Source organism: Oncorhynchus mykiss, chromosome 11 (genome assembly GCF_057628025.1).
Source record: "Oncorhynchus mykiss isolate SJ-2025 chromosome 11, ASM5762802v1, whole genome shotgun sequence".
In the NCBI taxonomy this organism is placed as follows: Eukaryota; Metazoa; Chordata; class Actinopteri; order Salmoniformes; family Salmonidae; genus Oncorhynchus; species Oncorhynchus mykiss.
The window spans coordinates 17,051,153-17,074,878 of NC_143032.1; the positions used below are offsets into that span (position 1 = coordinate 17,051,153).

At 43.2% G+C, this 23,726-nt stretch overlaps 1 protein-coding gene across 29 annotated transcripts in view; it reads left to right on the forward strand.

Moving 5' to 3' along the window:
* The first annotated feature begins 4,861 nt into the window (after positions 1–4,861).
* Positions 4,862–23,726, forward strand: part of LOC110536565 (TRAF2 and NCK-interacting protein kinase) — a 65,320-nt gene continuing 46,455 nt past the window's right edge. For 22 of the 29 annotated variants that reach the window (XM_036935061.2, XM_090189577.1, XM_090189578.1 and 19 more), the window contains exons 1-2: positions 5,007–5,447; positions 16,868–16,933. In XM_036935061.2, the coding sequence (XP_036790956.2) occupies positions 5,391–5,447; positions 16,868–16,933 (123 nt within the window). In that variant the 5' untranslated portion in view covers positions 5,007–5,390. Of the gene's footprint in view, positions 5,448–16,867; positions 16,934–23,726 lie in introns of all 29 variants that reach the window. The other 7 variants (XM_090189574.1, XM_090189581.1, XM_036935070.2 and 4 more) reach the window with 2 other exon arrangements.

Sequence of the window (23,726 nt, forward strand, 5' to 3'; positions counted from 1 at the left end):
CATCGAATAGCCCCCGTGATATGCAACTTTTCAGGGAAGTTAGGAAAGTAAAGGCTAGCTTTTTCAAACAGAAATTTGCATCCTGAAACACAAACTGAAAACGTTCTGGGACACTGTAAAGTCCATGGAGAATAAGATCACCTCCTCCCAGCTGCCCACTGCACTGAGGCTAGGAAACATTGTCACCACCGATAAATCCACTATAATTGAGAATTTCAATAAGCACTTTTCTACGGCTGGCCATGCTTTCCACCTGGCTACCCCTACCCCGGTCAACTGCCCTGCACCCCCCACAGCAACTTGCCCAAGCCTCCCCATTTCTCCTTCACCCAAATCCAGATAGCTGATGTTCTGAAAGAGCTGCAAAATCTGGACCCTTACAAATTAGTCGGGCTAGACAATCTGGACCCTCTCTTTCTAAAATGATCTGCCGAAATTGTTGCAACCCCTATTACTAGCCTGTTTAACCTCTCTTTAGTATCGTCTGAGATTCCCAAAGATTGGAAAGCTGCCGCGATCATCCCCCTCTTCAAGGGGGAGACACTCCAGACCCAAACTGCTACAGACCTATATCTATCCTACCCTGCCTTTCTAAGTTCTTCGAATGCCAAGGCAACAAACAGATTACCGACCATTTTGAATCCCACCGTACCTTAACCCAGTGGCGTTTTTTTTTGGGGGGGGGCCCCCTAAATGTGGAGTATGAAACTAATTTTTGCTATCGTTCTTTTTTTACATCCGTTATTAGACAGTGGCAACGATGATGATTATGAACATGGTCTTTTGCCTGCTAATGCCTGCAATGCAGAAAACAATGACAACAATAACGTCTAATGTAACTGGCCCCTCTAACAGTACAACTGGCCCCAGCTTGGCCCCCCCAGTTGAAATGGTCTAGAACCGCCACTGCCTTCTCTGCAATGCAATCTGGTTTCAGAGCTGGTCATGGGTGCATCTCAGCCACGCTCAAGGTCCTAAATGATATCACAACCACCATTGATCGATAAGAGACATTACTGTGCAGCCGTATTCATCGACCTGGCCAAGGCTTTCGACTCTGTCAGTCATCATATTCTTATCGGCAGACTCAACAGCCTTGGTTTCTCAAATGACTGCCTCGCCTGGTTCACCAACTACTTCTCTGATAGAGTTCAGTGTGTCAAATCGGAGGGCCTGTTGTCCGGACCTCTGGCAGTTTCTATGGGGGTGCCACAGGGTTCAATTCTCGGGCCAACTTTCTTCTCTGTAAACATCAATGATGTCGCTCTTGCTGCTGGTGATTCTCTGATCCACCTCTACGCAGACGACACCATTCTGTATATTTCTGGCCCTTCTTTGGACACTGTGTTGATTAACCTCCAGACGAGCTTCAATGCCATACAACTCTCTTTCCGTGGCCTCCAACTGCTTTTAAATGCATGTAAAACTAAATTCATGCTCTTCAACTACTCTTCACTATTCTGGACGGTTCTGACTTAGAATATGTGGACAACTACAAATACCTAGATGTCTGGCTAGACTGTAAACTCTCCTTCCAGACTCACATTAAGCATCTCCAATCCAAAATTAAATCTAGAATCGGCTTCCTATTTAGCAACAAAGCATCCTTCACTCATGCTGCCAAATATACCCTCCTAAAACTGACCATCCTACCGATCCTCGACTTCGGCAATGTCATCTACAAAATAGCCTCCAACACTCTACTCAACAAATTGGATGCAGTCTATCACAGTGCCATCCGTTTTGTCACCAAAGCCCCATATACTACCCACCACTGTGACCTGTACGCTCTCATTGGCTGGCCCTCGCTTCATACTCGTCGCCAAACCCACTGGCTCCAGGTCATATACAAGTATTTTCTAAGTAAAGCCCCTCCTTGTCTCAGCTCACTGGTCACCATAGCAACACCCACCCGAAGCACGCACTCGAGCAGGTATATCTCACTGGTTACCCCCAAAGCCAATTCCTGATTTGGCCGCCTTTCCTTTCAGTTCTCTGCTGCCAATGACTGGAACGAACTGCAAAAATCACTGAAGCTGGAGACATATCTCCCTCACTATCTTTAAGCACCAGCTGTCAGAGCAGCTCACAGATCACTGCACCTGTACATAGCCCACCTGTAAATAGCCTATACAACTACCTCATCCCCATATTGTATTTATTTATTTATCTTGCTCCTTTGCACCCCATCATCTCTACTTGCACATTCATCTTCTGCACATCTATGACTCCAGTGTTTAATGGTATATTGTAATTGCTTTGCCACCATGGCTTATTTATTTCCTTACCTCACCTATCTTACCTCATTTGCACACACTGTATATATACTTTTTCTACTGTATTATTGACTGTATGTTTGTTTATTCCTTGTGTAACTCTGTGTTGTTGTTTGTGTCAAACTGCTTTGCTTTATCTTGGCCAGGTCATAGTTGTAAACGAGAACTTGTTCTCAACTAGCCTACCTGGTTAAACAATGGTGAATTTTTTTATATATATTAAAAAAATCCCCTTACAGGGCTAGAGAGACTAGCGGGTCATAAACTGTCTCCCCAAACTCAGACCTCTGTGACCAGGCCACTGATAGGTTGCTGGGGTCAGGTGGTTGGTAGGGGGCTGGACACCTGATAGTCTTCTTGCCTGCTCAGGTCAGATCTGCCTCAGTCTCTCTCCAAGTGGACATGTGTGATGGGGTGAGTAGACAGAAGTGAGTTGGTGCTACTTTTGTAACTTGTGCATTTACTTTGTACAGTTACAATCTCTGTAACTGTACAAAGTCGTTGGGCTTTGTCTTATACAGCCCTTTGCTTATGCCACTATCACTTTATACAGTCCATATTATTATTGCTCTTCCACTATCGTATCTGGTTAACCATGCATTGCCATGCTATGTTTATTATGTATAGTATTTTCATTCATATCACTCTTTGTAGGTTGGCAGTTATTGTCATGAATCTTGTTCTGGAGGCAGCTCTGCAGAGTGGTCACTAGCTGGCACAGCCACAGTCATAAAATCTGATTTTAAACTTAACCGTATTCTTAACCACACTGCTAACATTAACCTTAAATTTTGACTTTGCAGCTGGCCCGGCTAGCAGAAATCGCCCAGTTCTGCCTCCAGCGCAAGATTCATGACAATAAACGTCAACATGCGAACCACGTCCATCTCATATGCCCTCTGGAAATAAAGTTCCTTCTTGTGTGTAATTTCTCTGTGAGGTTGCCTTGTTCCTCTGACTGGGAAAGTTGTCGGTGAGTCACAGACCAGCCCAACTGGAGAGCCGCTTTATTTTACATTAGTTGGCGTTATTCTTCACAGGTGCTAATAGACAATCAGCTCTCATCTCTTTCACGGTCCCTCTCCCCCTCTGGTCTAGCTGGCCCAGTTTGACAGATTAAGCATTGGTTTCTGAATTAATGCTCTGGATTACATAACTCTGACTAGAAATGAATATACAGTATAAAAGATGTCACACAGACACATTTACCCTTAACAACCACAGATCTAGGGTCAGGTTTTACTGTCATTTCTAATCATGGGAGGTGATTAAATGGACTTCTGATCTGCTGTGTGGGGCGATTGCTAGCCAAGCATGGCTTCAAATCCCATACCCTGTCTCTTTCTCTATTCTCCCCTCTTGTTCTCCTCCTGTCCTTCATCTGTTTCTTACTCTACTAATTATTTATTGTTTATACATTTTATTTACTACACAGGTATACAGAATCTAAATAAATAAATAAAATAACATGATAATGGACTCCAGAGCAAACTGTAACAATTTACTCTATAGCGGTAGACATTGATATTGTGTACCTGAAACTCCCTTTAAATTTTCTTATATACCACTCTCTCCCTCCCCCTAATTACTATGCCCATATGGATTTCCTGCTAAGCCCTCACTCCAACAAGAATTCTACATGACCCAGCTATGCCCATATTTGCAGCTCCTGACAGATTAAGACAGAAATGGACTCATACATACACACACTCACAGACACACCTGATACAGTCACTCCTCTGGAATGCTGGAAATATTTCTCTCCGTGTGTGTGTGTGTGTGTGTGTGTGTGTGTGTGTGTGTGTGTGTGTGTGACTGAAAACTGACAGTGCACTGACTGTTCCTCTCAGGAGGATCTTGTTCAACCACTCTCTTTAACATCTTATCTCTGCTTTGCATCTAAGTCCCAACATTTCTCACTCATCCACTCTCTATTTCACCCTTTTACTCTCAGCTCTATTTGTGGCCTCTTCTCTCTCTCTCTCTCCCTCTCCTCTCTGCCTCTCTTTCTTTCTCTCTCTCTCTCTCTCTCTCTCCTCTCAGCCTCTCTTTCTTTCTCTCTCTCTCTCTATTTCTCTCTCCCTCTCTCTCTCTCCTCTCTTTCTTTCTTTCTTTCTTTCTTTATCTCTTTCTCTTTCTCTTTCTCTCTCTCTCTCTCTCTCTCACTCTCCATTCTCTCTTGTCCCACTTTCCTCTCCTGCTGTTCTTCTCTCCACCAGAGGATGCCAGTGAACATCTATCTAGTTCATGTAGCAGGATATTCCATTCAGTTTATCATAGGAAAGTCATTTTTCATAAAGAAAGACCTGCTCACAGTTAATGCTGCTTTATTCCTGCACAGCAATGAACAAAGCGTTTTTGGCCAAACATTATTGTGGTTATTTAGGACTAGAATTCGATTTACAGTCAGGAATTGAGAATACAGACTTAAGCAAACAAGACACAGTTGATTGACGATGATGATGATGCAGATTGTGATGCTGTTACTACTATTTAGGATGATCTTGATGAAGATGGTGTGTGTGATGGTGATGATGATACACAGTGATGATGATGCCCTAGGCTACCATGTGAAGAGATGCAGCAGGTCATTAAGTACTTATAGAACATAAAGACATTCTTCGTTTTATGGCACATTAGCCTGAAGATACAATAACACTTAACCTAACCTTGGATCGAGTATTTTTTCTCTCTCACTCACACCAAGTGTGCGTGCGCGTGTGTGACATTGTGGGCGTCCCTGTTTCCAGGAGAACCGCCCGCTGCTTGGCCACTCCCGGGGAGCGCGAGACTACACTGTTTCGGGCGCTTTGCTTTGCTCTCTCAGTGTGTATGCGAATGTGCTCACTGCTCTCTCGTGGAGTGTGTGTGAGTTTTCACCATTCACCCGTGCAGGGGGCCGGTATAAAGCATGTAGTACCTGGATCACCTCGGGGTCTCGAGCCGTATTCCCACCGGGATCAAACGGAAAAACGGATTATATTACCCATTGTGGAATAGTATTAATGGACGCCTAACGGGGATCTAACGGGGGACTATAACGGCTGGAGGGGAGAGAGGGTTTCTCTTCTCAGTAAATGATCGGAGAGGAAGCTTCCATTTTGAGAGAGAATCATGGCTAGCGACTCCCCTGCCCGGAGCCTGGATGAGATAGACCTGTCAGCGCTACGGGTAAAGAGAGTGTGTGTGTTGATTGAGTGTGTGTTCGTGATAAAATGGAGACTGTATGAATGAGACACGGCGTCTCGAGCACCTGACCCATCCCCAGTTAACGACAGTCTCTCTTCACCTTACCGACTGTGTGTATGTCTGTGTGTGGTTGGCGTCCTCGAACCATCGTTAACGGCCATGCACGCGACAACATCCGCTGATCAGATATAATTCATTTGGATCAACCGACGTCTGCTGTAGCCTACTACAGCGATGCGACATAACAGCGATGCGACATAACGAGGGGAGGGGGGTACAGGGGTATAGAAAAGGAGTTGATGATTTGATCCTCGTCTCTCCTCGGTAATGGCAACTCCCTCCCACGCGCTTTAGAACCTCGGAAAGCTTTTTCTTCTCAACAATTGGAACGTGATGTAATGGAGCCCTGGGCCTGTGTACTGTAGTATAGCCCCCTCTGTATTTGGGGCAGATGTTAAACTGTCAGTCGTGCAGCCTCACGCCGCCCCTGACACACACACACACACACACAGCCTACACACACACACACACACGGTTGAATAATATTAGAGATATCAGAAGAAGCGGTTTCCGCCATTTCGTGGCATTGTGGGGAGTCAGTGACAGCGGCCTCATAGCACTAGTGTCTGTTGACAACCTTTAGTCTTGCTGGGTGAGATGAGAGGCTCATTACAGGCAGGTCGTTACACAACATGATCTTACCTGCAGTACCTGGATCAAGCCCCAACATGAACCAACAATGCTGTGTGTGTGTCTGTATGTGTGTTTGCTTGCTTGCTTGCATTTTCCCTAATATGGCAATGGCTGTGAATGATGCACATACTATGCAAATACATACACATTTGCAGAATCTTTGGACTGTGGAAATCTGGCACATCCAACAGCACATCGACTTATTCATCCTCTCTCTTGAGAAATGTAGCCAAACAATTTGCAGAGCTCTCTCTTTCTCCCAGCCTGTCTCCCTCACTAGTTATCTCTATCTTCTCCATCTACATCTGATAGATGTGTGACAGTTATTACACACACACACACACACACCTGGCCTCTCTCTCTGAGCTCATGTCCAGAGTCTGCGGTGCGACTGGAAATGAGGTCACAGAGCGGCAGAAAGCTGGGGAGGATTTCAGTGTTGTGCACACTACCCATGATAGATGGGCATTTACTCTTCCTGGTCGGTCTCACTTCCCCTAGACCAGGGATGTTAAGCAAGACCTGATGAGAAGCCCTAGACAACCACGCAAAGGCACTATGGAGTTATTTTCCCTGGTTGACACAGACATGCTCAGGAAAGTGATTTCACAACTTAAGCCTTCTACCTGCCTTCTCAATCCTATCCCCACCACCTCCTTCAAAACTGTCTTTAATTGCATATCTGAAGAAGTGCATGCTATTATTATTATCTGACCTTGTTGGTTGTCTATGAACGTTTGAACATCCTGTTTCCTCTCTAGGTATCTTCTTAGGTTCTGGCCTTTCTAGGGAGTTTTTCCTAGCCACCGTGCTTCTATATCTGCGTTGCTTGTTGTTTGGGGTTTTAGGCTGTGTTTCTGTATATCACTTTGTGACATTGGCTGATGTTAAAAGGGATTTATAAATACATTTGATTGATTAGTTAATCACTTTTCACAGGCACTTTCCCTCTGCACTAAAAACAGCTATGATGAAACCTGTTCTGAAGAAAAGTTATCTAGAGTTTTCAGATCTTAGCAATTTCCGGCCAATCTCCATTCAACCAGTTCAGTTTATATATATTACCCCTTAGTAGCGTTATCAGAAAGCACAGCATTGGCCTCCCGAGTGGCCGTGCTGTCTAAAGCACTGCATCGCAGTACTTGAGGTGTCAATACAGACCCGGGTTTGATACCAGGCTGGTTCACAAATGGCCGTGACCGGGAGTCCCATAGGGCGGCGCACAATATGCCCAGCGTCGTCCGGGTTAGGGGAGGGTTTTGCCGGTGGGGCTTCACTTGGCTCATCGCGCTCTAGCGAGTCCTTGTGGCGGGCCGGGTGCCTGCAGGCTGACTTTGGTAAACAGGGTTTTCTTCAACACATTGATGCAGCTGGCTTCCGGGTTAAGCGGGCAAGTGTTAAAACTTCTTAGGTATAGCCCCTTTTCCCCCCAATTTTTGCCTAAATGACATACCCAAATCTAACTGCCTGTGGTTCAGGCCCTGAAGCAAGGATATGCATATTCTTGTTACCATTTGAAAGGAAACACTTTGAAGTTTGTGGAAATGTGAATTGAATGTAGGATAATATAACACAATAGATCTGGTAGAAGAAAATACAAAGAAGAAAACAACTAGTCTTTTTCTACCACCATCTTTGAAATGCTATCCAGCACTCTGGTTGTAATTCTGATAGTGTCCACAAGATGGCAGCGGTGTATGTGCAAAGTTTCAGATGGATAATTTGAAGTATGAGTGAACTACAATACTTTGTGTTAAGTCCTCAGGTACATTTGGGCAAATCGGGAAGGAGACATTCATATTACATTTTTCTGCAAGAATATCGTCAAATCTGTATACTTGGACTTTGATTTAGCTTTCTAAGTATTAGTAGCCATATTATAAGTTCAACATTTGCAAAACAACCAGTTTTCATAACTTCATAACTCTGAATTAGAGGTCGACCGATTATGATTTTTCAACACCGACACCAAAAAAAGCCGATACCGATTAATCGGACAATTTTATTTATATATCTATATTTTTTTAATTTCACCTTTATTTAACCAGGTAGGCTAGTTGAGAACAAGTTCTAATTTGCAACTGCGACCTGGCCAAGATATAGCAAAGCAGTGTGACACAGACAACAACACAGAGTTACACATGGAGTAAACAATTTTTATTTATTTATTTATTTTACCTTTATTTAACCAGGTAGGCAAGTTGAGAACAAGTTCTCATTTACAATTGCGACCTGGCCAAGATAAAGCAAAGCAGTTCGACAGATACAACAACACAGAGTTACACATGGAGTAAAACAAACATACAGTCAATAATAAAGTATAAACAAGTCTATATACAATGTGAGCAAATGAGGTGAGAAGGGAGGTAAAGGCAAAAAAAGGCCTTGGTGGCAAGGTAAATACAATATAGCAAGTAAAACACTGGAATGGTAGTTTTGCAATGGAAGAATGTGCAAAGTAGAAATACAAATAATGGGGTGCAAAGGAGCAAAATAAATAAATAAATTAAATACAGTTGGGAAAGAGGTAGTTGATAGGGCTAAATTATAGGTGGGCTATGTACAGGTGCAGTAATCTGTGAGCTGCTTTGACAGTTGGTGCTTAAAGCTAGTGAGGGAGATAAGTGTTTCCAGTTTCAGAGATTTTTGTAGTTCGTTCCAGTCATTGGCAGCAGAGAACTGGAAAGAGAGACGGCCAAAGAAAGAATTGGTTTTGGGGGTGACCAGAGAGATATACCTGCTGGAGCGTGTGCTACAGGTGGGAGATGCTATGGTGACCAGCGAGCTGAGATAAGGGGGGACTTTACCTAGCAGGGTCTTGTAGATGACATGGAGCCAGTGGGTTTGGCGACGAGTATGAAGCGAGGGCCAGCCAACGAGAGCGTACAGGTCGCAATGGTGGGTAGTATATGGGGCTTTGGTGACAAAACGGATTGCACTGTGATAGACTGCATCCAATTTGTTGAGTAGGGTATTGGAGGCTATTTTGTAAATTACATCGCCAAAGTCGAGGATTGGTAGGATGGTCAGTTTTACAAGGGTATGTTTGGCAGCATGAGTGAAGGATGCTTTGTTGCGAAATAGGAAGCCAATTCTAGATTTAACTTTGGATTGGAGATGTTTGATATGGGTCTGGAAGGAGAGTTTACAGTCTAACCAGACACCTAAGTATTTGTAGTTGTCCACGTATTCTAAGTCAGAGCCGTCCAGAGTAGTGATGTTGGACAGGCGGGTAGGTGCAGGTAGTGATCGGTTGAAGAGCATGCATTTAGTTTTACTTGTATTTAAGAGCAATTGGAGGCCACGGAAGGAGAGTTGTATGGCATTGAAGCTTGCCTGGAGGGTTGTTAACACAGTGTCCAAAGAAGGGCCGGAAGTATACAGAATGGTGTCGTCTGCGTAGAGGTGGATCAGAGACTCACCAGCAGCAAGAGCGACCTCATTGATGTATACAGAGAAGAGAGTCGGTCCAAGAATTGAACCCTGTGGCACCCCCATAGAGACTGCCAGAGGTCCGGACAACAGACCCTCAGATTTGACACACTGAACTCTATCAGAGAAGTAGTTGGTGAACCAGGCGAGGCAATCATTTGAGAAACCAAGGCTGTTGAGTCTGCCGATGAGGATGTGGTGATTGACAGAGTCGAAAGCCTTGGCCAGATCAATGAATACGGCTGCACAGTAATGTTTCTTATCGATGGCGGTTAAGATATCGTTTAGGACCTTGAGCGTGGCTGAGGTGCACCCATGACCAGCTCTGAAACCAGATTGCATAGCAGAGAAGGTATGGTGAGATTCAAAATGGTCGGTAATCTGTTTGTTGACTTGGCTTTCGAAGACCTTAGAAAGGCATGGTAGGATAGATATAGGTCTGTAGCAGTTAATAAACAATAAACAAGCCAACAACACAATAAACAAATCAATGACACAGTAGAAAAAATAAACTCTATATACAGTGTGTGCGAAAGGCATGAGGAGGTAGGCAATAAATAGGCCATAGGAGCGAATAGTTACAATTTAGCAGATTAACACTGGAGTGATAAATGAGCAGATGATGATGTGCAAGTAGAGATACTGGTGTGCAAAAGAGCAGAAAAGTAAATGAAATAAAAACAGTATGGGGATGAAGTAGATGGATTGGGTGGGCTATTTACGGAAGGACTATGTACAGCTGCAGCGATCGGTTAGCTGCTCAGATAGTTGATGTTTAAAGTTGGTGAGGGAAATAAGTCTCCAACTTCAGCGATTTTTGCAATTCGTTCCAGTCACTGGCAGCAGAGAACTGGAAGGAAAGGTGGCCAAATTAGGTGTTAGCTTTGGGGATGATCAGTGAGATATACCTGCTGGTACGTGTGCTACGGGTGGGTGTTGTTATCGTGACCAGTGAACTGAGATAGGGCGGAGCTTTACCTAGCATAAACTTATAGATGACCTGGAGCCAGTGGGTCTGGCGACGAATATGTAGCGAGGGCCAGCCGACTAGAGCATACAGGTCGCAGTGGTGGGTGGTATAAGGTGATTTGGTTACAAAACGGATGGCACTGTGATAGACTGCATCCAGTTTTCTGAGTAGAGTGTTGGAAGCTATTTTGTAGATGACATATCCGAAGTCGAGGATCGGTAGGATAGTCAGTTTTACTAGGGTAAGTTTGGCGGCGTGAGTGAAGGAGGATTTGTTGTGAAATAGAAAGCCAATTCTAGATTTGATTTTTGATTGAAGATGTTTAATATATTTACAGTCTAGCCAGACACCTAGGTATTTATAGTTGTCCACATATTCTAGGTCGGAACCGTCCAGGGTGGTGATGCTAGTCGGGCGGGCGGGTGCGGGCAGCGAACGGTTGAAAAGCATGCATTTGGTTTTACTAGCGTTTAAAAGCATTTGGAGTCCACGGAAGGAGTGTTGTATGGTATATATATTTGTAACAATGACAGATACAACAATACTGAATGAACAATGTACACTTTTATTTTAACTTAATATAAAACATCAATAAAATCTATTTTATTAGTCTCAAATAAATAATGAAACATGCTCAATTTGGTTTAATAATGCAAAAACAGAGTGTTGGAGAAGAAAGTAAAAGCGCAATATGTGCCATGTAAAAAGTTCCTTGCTCAGAACATGAGAACATATGAAAGCTGGTGGTTCAATATTCCCAGTTCTTAAATAATCCCAGTTAAGATGTTTTAGGTTGTAGTTATTATAGGAATTATGACGCGTCAACTATTTCTCTCTATACCGTTTGTATTTCATATACCTTTGACTATTGGATGTTCTAATAGGCACTTTAGTATTGCCAGCCTAATCTCAGGAGTTGATAGGCTTGAAGTCAAAAACAGCGCTGTGAAGCAAGCTTTGCTAAGAGCTGCTGGCAAACGCAGTAAAGTTTGAATGAATGCTTACGAACCTGCTGCCGCCTACCACCGGTCAGTCAGACTGCTCTATCAAATATCCAAAACTTATAGACTTAATTATAATATAATAAACAAAGAAATACGAGCATTTGGTCATTAATATGGTCAAATCCGGAAACTATAATTTCTAAAACAAAACGTTTATTCTTTCAGTGAAATACGGAACCGTTCCATATTTTATTGAACGGGTGACAACCCTAAGTCTAAATATTGCTGTTACATTGCACAACCTTCAATGCTATGTCATCATTATGTAAAATTCTGGCAAATTAGTTTGCAACGAGGCAGGCGGCCCAAACTGTTGCATACATATACCCCCACTCTGCGTGCAATGAACGCAAGAGAAGTGACACAATTTCCCTAGTTAATATTGCCTGCTAACATTAATTTACTTTAATACACTGTCTTTGCAAATTGAACGAGTGGAAATACAAAATCGATCGTGCATGCTATATGGAAATTATTTTATCTAACAAAACTTCATGTTTTCTCTGGGACTCTTTGGATGATAATAATTCAGAATGTACAGTTGAAGTCGGGATTTTACATACACCTTAGCCAAATACATTTAAACTCAGTTTTTCACAATTCCTGACATTTAATCCAAGTAACAATTCCCTGTCTTAGGTCAGTTAGGATCATCACTTTATTTTAATAATGTAAAATGTCAGAATAATAGTAGAGAGAATTATTTATTTCAGCTTTTATTTCTTTCATCACATTCTTAGTGGGTCAGAAGTTTACATACACTCAATTAGTATTTGTTAGCATTGCCTTTAAATGGTTTAACTTGGGTCAAACGTTTCAGGTAGCCGTCCACAAGCTTCCCACAATAAGTTGGGTGAATGTTGGCCCATTCCTCCTGACAGATCTGATGTAACTGAGTCAGGTTTGTAGGCCTCCTTGCCCGCACACACTTTTTCAGTTCTGCCCACAAATTTTCTATAGGATGGAGGTCAGGGCTTTGTGATGGCCACTCCAAAACCTTGACTTTGTTGTCCTTAAGCCATTTTGACACAATTTTGGAAGTATGTTTGTCCATTTGGAACCAAGCTTTAACTTCCTGACGGATGTCTTGAGATGTTGTTTCAGTATATCCACATAATTTCTCTACCTCCCTGCCATCTATTTTGTGAAGTGCACCAGTCCCTCCTGCAGCAAAGTACCACCACAACATGATGCTGCCACCCCCGTGCTTCACAGTTGGGATGATGTTCTTCGGCTTACAAGCCTCCCCCTTTTTCCTCCAAACATAACGATGGTCATAATGGCCAAACAGTTCTATTTTTGTTTCATCAGACCAGAGGATATTTCTCCAAAAAGTACCATCTTTGTCCCCATGTGCAGTTGTAAACCGTAGTCTGGCTTTTTTTATGGCGGTTTTGGAGCAGTGGCTTCTTCCTTGCTGAGCAGCCTTTCAGGTTATGTCGATATAGGACTCATTTTACTGTGGAGATAGATACTTTTGTACCCGTTTCCTCCAACGTCTTCACAAGGTCCTTTGCTGTTGTTCTGGAATTGATTTGCACTTTTCGCACCAAAGTACGTTCATCTCTAGGAGACAGAACGCATCTCCTTTCTGAGCGGTATGACGGCTGCGTGGTCCCATGGTCTTGGCTGATTTTTATTTTTATTTTCCCATGATGTCAAGCAAAGAGGTACTGAGTTTTGAAGGTAGGCCTTGACATACATAAACAAGTACACCCCCAATTGACTCAAATGATGTCAATTAGACTATCAGAAGCTTCTATAGCCATGACACAATTTTCTGGAATTTTCCAAGCTTTTTAAAGGCACAGTCAACTTAGTGTATGTAAACTTCTGACCCACTGGAATTGTGATTAAGTGAAATAATCCATCTGTAAACAATTGTTGGAAAAATTACTTGTGTTATGTACAAAATAGATGTCTTATCTGACTTGCCAAAACTATAGTTTGTTAACAAGAAATTTGTGGAGTGGTTGAAAAACAAGTTTTATTGACACCAACCTAAGTGTATGTAAACTTCCGACTTCAACTGTAAGTATACATTTCACCTTCAGAGGTGAATTATTAAACTTATCGCGGTGAATAAAGTGTTTTGTTGTTAGGAGCTCTCCTCACAATAGCATGGACTTTTTCCGCAGTAATAGCTACTGTAAATTGGACAGTGCAGTTATATTAACAAGAATTTAAGCTTTCAGCCGATATAAGACACTTATATGTACCGACATTTGTTGTTTCTCTAAAATCTGCGATCTTGACATAACGCGCTGAAGGGACGCTGATCCTGAAGAAGTTTTAAGAAGCGCGGTTTGGCAGGTTATGCTCTGGAGGAGTTGCAGCGATGAAGCAATATTGTAATTAGATCGCAATTGGATATCACAAAATTGGGGAGAAAAGGGGGGTAAAAAATACAAATAAACACAGCATTAATTATCACTGCTTCGCAGATGACACACAACTTTCCATTTCTATGTCACCATTGATAAATGATTAGACTGTATTCGTGATTTAAATACCTAGATGGCTCACAACTTCAGCTAAATCAAAACAAGCCCGAGATACTTATTGTTGGAGTGGAAGCACAGAGAGAGATTCTGGCCGCACATTTTAATTTGTGGGCAATAAAGATGAAACGCCAAGTAAAAAACCTAGGTGTCATTTTAGATTCTGAACTCAATTTCGAATCACACATGAGGAATTTTTCAAAAATAGCTTTTTACCACCTGAGGTGCATTGCCAAGGTGCGTCTGTCTCTCAGGCTGATACAGAGAGACTCATCCATGCTTTTATTACAAGCAGGCTTGACTACTGTAATGCTCCCCTGTCTGGTCTGCCCAAGAAAGCCATTGGTCAACTGCAAAACATACCGAATGCTGCAGCACGGGTACTGACCAAGACCAGACGGAGAGCACACATTACACCGGTTTTAAGGTCTCTGTACTGGCTGTCTGTTAGTTTTAGAATTTATTTTAAGTTTCCTCAATTGGTTTTTAAACCAATCCACGATTGTGCACCCCAATACATATCAGACATACTTTTAAGTTATTTACACAGTAGGTCCCTCAGGACTTCTGACACTGGCCTTTTAACTTTCCCAAAGCCTAGGACCAAGAGGCATGGAGAGACAGCCTTTAGTTACTATGCCCCCAGCCTCTGTAATAACCTGCCAGTGAACCTGAGGGAGGCCGAAACTGGACATATTTAAAAGAGATATTAAAACACACCTTTTTAGCTTGGTTTTCCTTAGGGTGCATTTTAGCCATTCAGTTTATATTGTTTTTCTTTTGTATTTTGTCCTATTATGCTTGATGTGTAGTAAATATTTTATCTATAGTTTTTAATTTTTTTCCTGTGAAGCACATTGCGTTGCTCCAGAACGTGCTCCATGGCCAAGTGTGGTTTCTTTAAGTTGTGTATTTACAGTCTTTCATGTATTGCCTTGGAATCAACTTCAATTCTAAGTTTAGTCCGTTATAGTTTACAGAAATTAAGTATCAAAATTTAGACCAATCTTTGCTAAATATCTTAACTTGAACCCATTTGCAGTCTAAGTAATTGCATGGCTTCAATAGTATTAGCACTGATATAGGGGCTAGGCCTACTGTAAATTACATTATGGCTGAGCATGGACATGTCAAACATTGTTAATCAGCAAGATTCAATTCATTATTAATAAGGCCTAAAAAGAGAACAAATAATTAGAATTCAATTCTAAACAAAATAGGCTATATCACACTTACAGGCACCTTCATTTCTCCCCGTGGGCATATAATATTAAAACAACGCAGACTATGGAGGATTTTACGCACATCCAAACTTTCACAGTAGCTGGACAAAGATCCAATATAAATCAAATGGGAGAATGTCCACTCACCGTTATACTGCTTCCATATAGGCCTATGTTTATTAACATAATCTGAACCATATTACAGATCAGATCACGTTCACACATCTCCAGAAGTTGCATTGCAAGAGCGTCGCGGACGTTGTCACCATAATACCAGGACGGGGAATCATTCTAATAAGTTTGGTTGTAATAAAATTAAACGAAAACAAGTCTTTTTATTTTTTTTATTTTTCAACAACAATAAATAAATGTAAAATGTAATGACATCATAAAACCACCAGGATAAAAAAGACAGTCAGTGCTGTTGAACCAGCCATCTTTATAGCAGCCCTAAGGGAGGGTTTTGAACCTATGAAACGGAAAATAAGCCATTTCTTACCTTATAGATTATTTATAAATAAGGTTAAGGTTCTCTCTCCTTTCATGATGGGCATTGACACGTAGCCTACATCATGGTTTGGGGGGATTTATGCATATCCGAAACGGGACCTTGCTGGGTAAAATAATGTGGGGAGAGGGGTTTGCTTGGTTTTTAATCAAATAATCAAATAAAATATCATTTACATCAGGCTACTATAGTTATATGGACGTCACAGCGGGATAGGCTGCGTTTCCTCTGTCAAAATTCATGCCATAACCAACTGTGTTACCGCTAAAACCAGTTTTTGGTTGGTCTTAAACATCCCCATCAGTGCTGCCTCATGTTTTTAAGGACACACCCCAAATATTTCCGCCCCTCCCATCTGACCGTAAGCGAGCTGATATAAGACAGGTAAATTAACAAACCTGGCATAGGGCTAGAAAATGCGAAATTGTGAACTAACGTGCGTTTGATACTAGCGCCGCCTTAACGCCAGCCGTTAATAGCACCATAATCTCATATTTATGGTTTAATATCGAATGCTCTCATCTAGAGTGGTTAGTGACTAGGGGGTTAGTGGCTTCACTCCCTGAGAGTTGTTTAAATCAAGGGCCATTTAGAGATCAAAGATTAAATGAGGAGACTAATACATTAATCAACTTCCAGACACCCTCATAACTTGAGTGGTATGAAGCAAGAAAATTTGCACAATATTCATATTGACATTGCTATTAACGCACACATACACACGCATTGGCACACACACTCACGCCAAGCCATGACTCCAATGCTTTCTCCTTTCTCACACACACGTGTGAGGAGACATTTATGTGTGTGGTGGTGCTAGTTAAAAGACAGAGAGGTTGTGTGTAGATGTCAACCTGTCTCTAGAGCAGTGTTCTAGGTTTAGAAGTGCTTCTGTTTGACCTTGAATAAAAAAGAATGTCACTTTTTTTTTGCAAATCCCATCTGGGAGTGTGGGGGGGGGGTCAGATTCCACAGGATCTGAATTCTTGAGTAAAGAGTTTCAATGCTTGACTAACTATTCTCTCTTCTCTCTTCCCTCTCTCCTACTCTCCCGCTCTCTGCTCCCTCCAGGACCCTGCTGGTATATTTGAGCTAGTGGAGTTGGTGGGAAATGGAACCTACGGGCAGGTCTACAAGGTAAGACACACCCCTCACCACACTCTCAACCTACAGCGTGCCTGAGGACTCCTCCCACTTGGGCTCTGTCACCAAAGACAGTATAGTATGAAGATAGGCACAAACTGCTTTCCAATAGAAATCCCTGATCCCACTTGTAGGCGACGTTATGGCAATGTTGGCTAGTTAAGCTCGTCCGTAGAAACTAGATGTTGACCGATTTATGATTTTTCAAAGACGATACCAAGTATTGGAGGACCGAAAAAAAGCCGATAGCGATTAATCAGTTGATTTTTATATATATATATTTGTAATAATGACAATTACAACAATACTGAATGAACACTTATTTTAACTTAATATAATACATAAATAAAATTCAATTTAGTCTCAAATAAATATTGGAAGATGTTCAATTTGGTTTAAATAATGCAAAAAACACCGTGTTGGAGAAGAAAGTAAAAGTGCAATATGTGCCATGTAAAAGAGCTAACGTTTCAGTTCCTTGCTCAGAACATGAGAACATATGAAAGCTGGTGGTTCCTTTTAACATCAGTCTTCAATATTCCCAGGTAAGAAGTTTTAGGTTGTAGTTATTATAGGAATTATAGGACTATTTCTCTCTATACCATTTGTATTTCATATACCTTTGAATACTGGATGTTATAATAGGCACTTTAGCATTGCCAGCCAGATCTTGGGAGTTAGGCTTGAAGTCATAAACAGCGCTGTGCTTCAAGCATTACAAGATCTGTTGGCAAATGCAGGAAAGTGCTGTTTGAATGAATGCTTACGAGCCTGCTGCTGTCTACCACCGCTCAGTCAAACTGCTCTATCAAATCATAGACTTAATTATAATAAACACACAGAAATGCGAGCCTAAGGTCATTTATATGGTTAAATCAGGAAACTATAATTCCTAAAACAAAACGTTTAGTCTTTCAGTGAAATACGGAACTGTTCCATATTTTATTGAACGGGTGACATCCCTAAGTCTAAATATTGCTGTTACATTGCACAACCTTCAATGCTATGTCATCATTATGTAATATTCTGGCAAATTAATTACGGTCTTTGTTAGGAGGAAATGGTCTTCACACAGTTCTCAATGAGCCAGGCAGCCCAAACTGCAGCATATACCCTGACTCTGCTTGCACTGAACGCAAGAGAAGTGACACAATTTCCCTAGTTAATATTGCCTGCTAACATGAATTTCTTGTAACTAAAGATGCAGGTTTAAAAATATATACTTCTGGATTTTTCATCTGGATTTTAAGAAAGGCATTGGTGTTTATGGTTAGGTACATTGTTGCAACGATTGTGCTTTTTTCGGGAATGCACTTATTAAATCATCACCCGTTTGGCGAAGTAGGCTGGGATTCGATGATAAATTAACAGGCACCGCATTGATTATTTTCAACGCAGGACAAGCTAGTTAAACTAGTAATATCATCAACCATGTGTAGTTAACTAGAGATTATGTTAAGATTGATTGTTTTTTATAAGGTAAGTTTAATGCTAGCTAGCAACTTACCTTGGATCCTTGCTGCACTCTCGTAACAGGTGGTCTCCTCGTGGAGTGCAATGTAATCGGCCATAATCGGCATCCAAAAATGCAGATTACCGATTGTTATGAAAACTTGAAATCGGCCCTAATTCATTGGCCCTAATTAATCGGCCATGCCGACCTCTAGTAGAAACACGTTATCTGGTCTAACGGTCGTCTCACGTCAACATGTTAAGCTGTCTGTCCTGCAGCCTTATACTGACACACACAGCCTGCACACACACACGGTCGAATAATATAAGAGATAACAGCAGAAGCGGGTTCTGCCATTTCGTGTGTGTGTGTGTGTGTGTGTGTGTGTGTGTGTGTGTTTTGACAGCCTTTAGTCTTGCTGGGTGAGATGAGGCTCATTACACAACATGATCTTACCTGCAGTACCTGCATCAAGCCCCAACATGACCATGGCAGTGCTGTGTGTGTCTGTGTGTTTGCTTGCATTTTCCTCATCTTCCTCATATCGTCAATGATGCACGTACTATGCAAACCCACACACGCGTACACTACTGGTCAAAAGTTTTAGGACACCTACTCATTCAAGGGTTTTTCTTTATTTTTACTATTTTCTCCATTGTAGAATAATAGTGAAGACATCAAAATAAACATTGACAAACATCTTTCTGGTAAGAAGAGGGGCGGGGGCGTATGCCTTATGGCTAACGTGACATGGTGTGATGAAAGAAACATACAGGAACTCAAATCCTTCTGTTCACCTGATTTAGAATTCCTCACAATCAAATGTAGACCGCATTATCTACCAAGAGAATTCTCTTCGATTATAATCACAGCCGTATATATCCCCCCCCCCCAAGCAGACACATCGATGGCTCTGAATGAACTTTATTTGACTCTTTGCAAACTGGAAACCATTTATCCGGAGGCTGCATTCATTGTAGCTGGGGATTTTAACAAGGCTAATCTGAAAACAAGACTCCCTAAATTTTATCAGCATATCGATTGCGCAACCAGGGGTGGAAAGACCTTGGATCATTGTTACTCTAACTTCTGCGACACATATAAGGCCCTGCCCCGCCCCCCTTTCGGAAAAGCTGACCACGACTCCATTTTGTTTCTGCCTACAGACAGAAACTAAAACAAGAGGCTCCCACGCTGAGGTCTGTCCAACGCTGGTCCGACCAAGCTGACTCCACACTCCAAGACTGCTTCCATCACGTGGACTGGGACATGTTTCGTATTGCGTCAGACAACAACATTGACGAATACGCTGATTCGGTGTGCGAGTTCATCAGAACGTGTGTTGAAGATGTTGTTCCCATAGCAACGATTAAAACATTCCCTAACCAGAAACCGTGGATTGATGGCAGCATTTGCGTGAAACTGAAAGCGCGAACCACTGCTTTTAATCAGGGCAAGGTGTCTGGTAACATGACCGAATACAAACAGTGCAGCTATTCCCTCCGCAAGGCTATCAAACAAGCTAAGCGTCAGTACAGAGACAAAGTAGAATCTCAATTCAACGGCTCAGACACAAGAGGCATGTGGCAGGGTCTACAGTCAATCACGGACTACAGGAAGAAATCCAGCCCAGTCACGGACCAGGATGTCCTGCTCCCAGGCAGACTAAATAACTTTTTTGCCCGCTTTGAGGACAATACAGTGCCACTGACACGGCCTGCAACGAAAACATGCGGTCTCTCCTTCACTGCAGCCAAGGTGAGTAAGACATTTAAACGTGTTAACCCTCGCAAGGCTGCAGGCCCAGACGGCATCCCCAGCCGCGCCCTCAGAGCATGCGCAGACCAGCTGGCCGGTGTGTTTACGGACATATTCAATCAATCCCTATACCAGTCTGCTGTTCCCACATGCTTCAAGAGGGCCACCATTGTTCCTGTTCCCAAGAAAGCTAAGGTAACTGAGCTAAATGACTACCGCCCCGTAGCACTCACTTCCGTCATCATGAAGTGCTTTGAGAGACTAGTCAAGGACCATATCACCTCCACCCTACCTGACACCCTAGACCCACACCAATTTGCTTACCGCCCAAATAGGTCCACAGACGATGCAATCTCAACCACACTGCACACTGCCCTAACCCATCTGGACAAGAGGAATACCTATGTGAGAATGCTGTTCATTGACTACAGCTCGGCATTCAACACCATAGTACCCTCCAAGCTCGTCATCAAGCTCGACACCCTGGGTCTCGACCCCGCCCTGTGCAACTGGGTACTGGACTTCCTGACGGGCCGCCCCCAGGTGGTGAGGGTAGGCAACAACATCTCCTCCCCGCTGATCCTCAACACTGGGGCCCCACAAGGGTGCGTTCTGAGCCCTCTCCTGTACTCCCTGTTCACCCACGACTGCGTGGCCACGCACGCCTCCAACTCAATCATCAAGTTTGCGGACGACACAACAGTGGTAGGCTTGATTACCAACAACGACGAGACGGCCTACAGGGAGGAGGTGAGGGCCCTCGGAGTGTGGTGTCAGGAAAATAACCTCACACTCAACGTTAACAAAACTAAGGAGATGATTGTGGACTTCCTGACGGGCCGCCCCCAGGTGGTGAGGGTAGGCAACAACATCTCCTCCCCGCTGATCCTCAACACTGGGGCCCCACAAGGGTGCGTTCTGAGCCCTCTCCTGTACTCCCTGTTCACCCACGACTGCGTGGCCACGCACGCCTCCAACTCAATCATCAAGTTTGCGGACGACACAACAGTGGTAGGCTTGATTACCAACAACGACGAGACGGCCTACAGGGAGGAGGTGAGGGCCCTCGGAGTGTGGTGTCAGGAAAATAACCTCACACTCAACGTTAACAAAACTAAGGAGATGATTGTGGACTTCAGGAAACAGCAGAGGGAACACCCCCCTATCCACATCGATGGAACTGTAGTGGAGAGGGTAGCAAGTTTTAAGTTCCTCTGCATACACATCACAGACAAACTGAATTGGTCCACCCACACAGACAGCATTGTGAAGAAGGCGCAGCAGCGCCTCTTCAACCTCAGGAGGCTGAAGAAATTCGGCTTGTCACCAAAAGCACTCACAAACTTCTACAGATGCACAATCGAGAGCATCCTGGCGGGCTGTATCACCGCCTGGTACGGCAACTGCTCCGCCCTCAACCGTAAGGCTCTCCAGAGGGTAGTGAGGTCTGCACAACGCATCACCGGGGGCAAACTACCTGCCCTCCAGGACACCTACACCACCCGATGTCACAGGAAGGCCATAAAGATCATCAAGGACATCAACCACCCGAGCCACTGCCTGTTCACCCCGCTATCATCCAGAAGGCGAGGTCAGTACAGGTGCATCAAAGCTGGGACCGAGAGACTGAAAAACAGCTTCTATCTCAAGGCCATCAGACTGTTAAACAGCCACCACTAACATTGAGTGGCTGCTGCCAACACACTGACACTGACTCAACTCCAGCCACTTTAATAATGGGAATTGATGGGAAATGATGTAAATATATCACTAGCCACTTTAAACAATGCTACCTTATATAATGTTACTTACCCTACATTATTCATCTCATGTGCATACGTATATACTGTACTCTATACCATCGACTGTATCCTTATGTAATACATGTATCACTAGCCACTTTAACTATGCCACTTTGTTTACATACTCATCTCATATGTATATACTGTACTTGATACCATCTACTGTATCTTGCCTATGCTGCTCTGTACCATCACTCATTCATATATCCTTATGTACATATTCTTTATCCCCTTACACTGTGTACAAGACAGTAGTTTTGGAATTGTTAGTTAGATTACTTGTTGGTTATTACTGCATTGTCGGAACTAGAAGCACAAGCATTTCGCTACACTCGCATTAACATCTGCTAACCATGTGTATGTGACAAATAAAATTTGATTTGATTTGATTTGGAAAACTATTAAAAAACACATACGAAATCATGTATTAACCAAAAAAGTCTAACACTTTTGACCAGTAGTGTACATACAAATTTGCTGTATCTTTTGGAGTGTGGCAATCGAGAAAATGAATAACTAACGAATAATTTTTCACTTCTGTCATTGACTTCTCAAACCCCAAACCACTGTTTTGTCTGCTTTGCAAGCATTCCCGGAAGTGTTGCGATGTTGCACCTGTGGGTTTACAAACTTTGTGGTGCCACCTTCCACTAACCTGTTAGAGCTTAACAGTGAGGAGCTGAGAGCTGATGAGTTGTATTTGCCAACATGTTTTTCACTTCAGGGCCCGGTTGCGATTCAACTCCTGGCCCCTAAACCCAAGCACTTGTGTAGATCTGAAAACACAAAGTGTAGCTAGTACTTCTTACCTCTTCAATCTCCAAGAAACAATGGGTTTGGTGCTAGGGGTTGTTTTTGGACAGGGCCCAGGTATTGATGCACTCGGTTGCACTTTAAAAAAATGTGTACCTTTTATTTAACTAAGCAAGTCACTTAAGAACAAATTCTTATTTACAATGATGGCCTAGGAACAGTGGGTTAACTGCCTTGTTCAGGGGCAGAACGACTGTTTTTTACCTTGTTAGCTCGGGGATTCGATCTTGCAACCTTTCGGTTACTGGCCCAACGCTTTAACCACAAGGCTACCTGCTGGTTACTGGCCCAACGCTCTAACCACAAGGCTACCTGCTGGTTACTGGCCCAACACTCTAAGCACAAGGCTACCTGCTGGTTACTGGCCCAACATTCTAAGCACAAGGCTACCTGCTGGTTACTGGCCCAACGCTCTAACCACAAGGCTACCTGCTGGTTACTGGCCCAACGCTCTAACCACAAGGCTACCTGCTGGTTACTGGCCCAACGCTCTAACCACAAGGCTACCTGCTGGTTACTGGCCCAACGCTCTAACCACAAGGCTACCTGCTGGTTACTGGCCCAACATTCTAACCACAAGGCTACCTGCTGGTTACTGGCCCAACGCTCTAACCACAAGGCTACCTGCTGGTTACTGGCCCAACGCTCTAACCACAAGGCTACCTGCTGGTTACTGGCCCAACGCTCTAACCACAAGGCTACCTGCTGGTTACTGGCCCAACGCTCTAACCACAAGGCTACCCGCTGGTTACTTGCCCAACGCTCTAACCACAAGGCTACCTGCTGGTTACTGGCCCAACGCTCTAACCACAAGGCTACCTGCTGGTTACTGGCCCAACGCTCTAACCACAAGGCTACCTGCTGGTTACTGGCCCAACGCTCTAACCACAAGGCTACCTGCTGCCCCAAAAGCACTTGCTTTCTCTGCTAGGGGCTGTTTTAGGTCAAATCGCTCTGATGC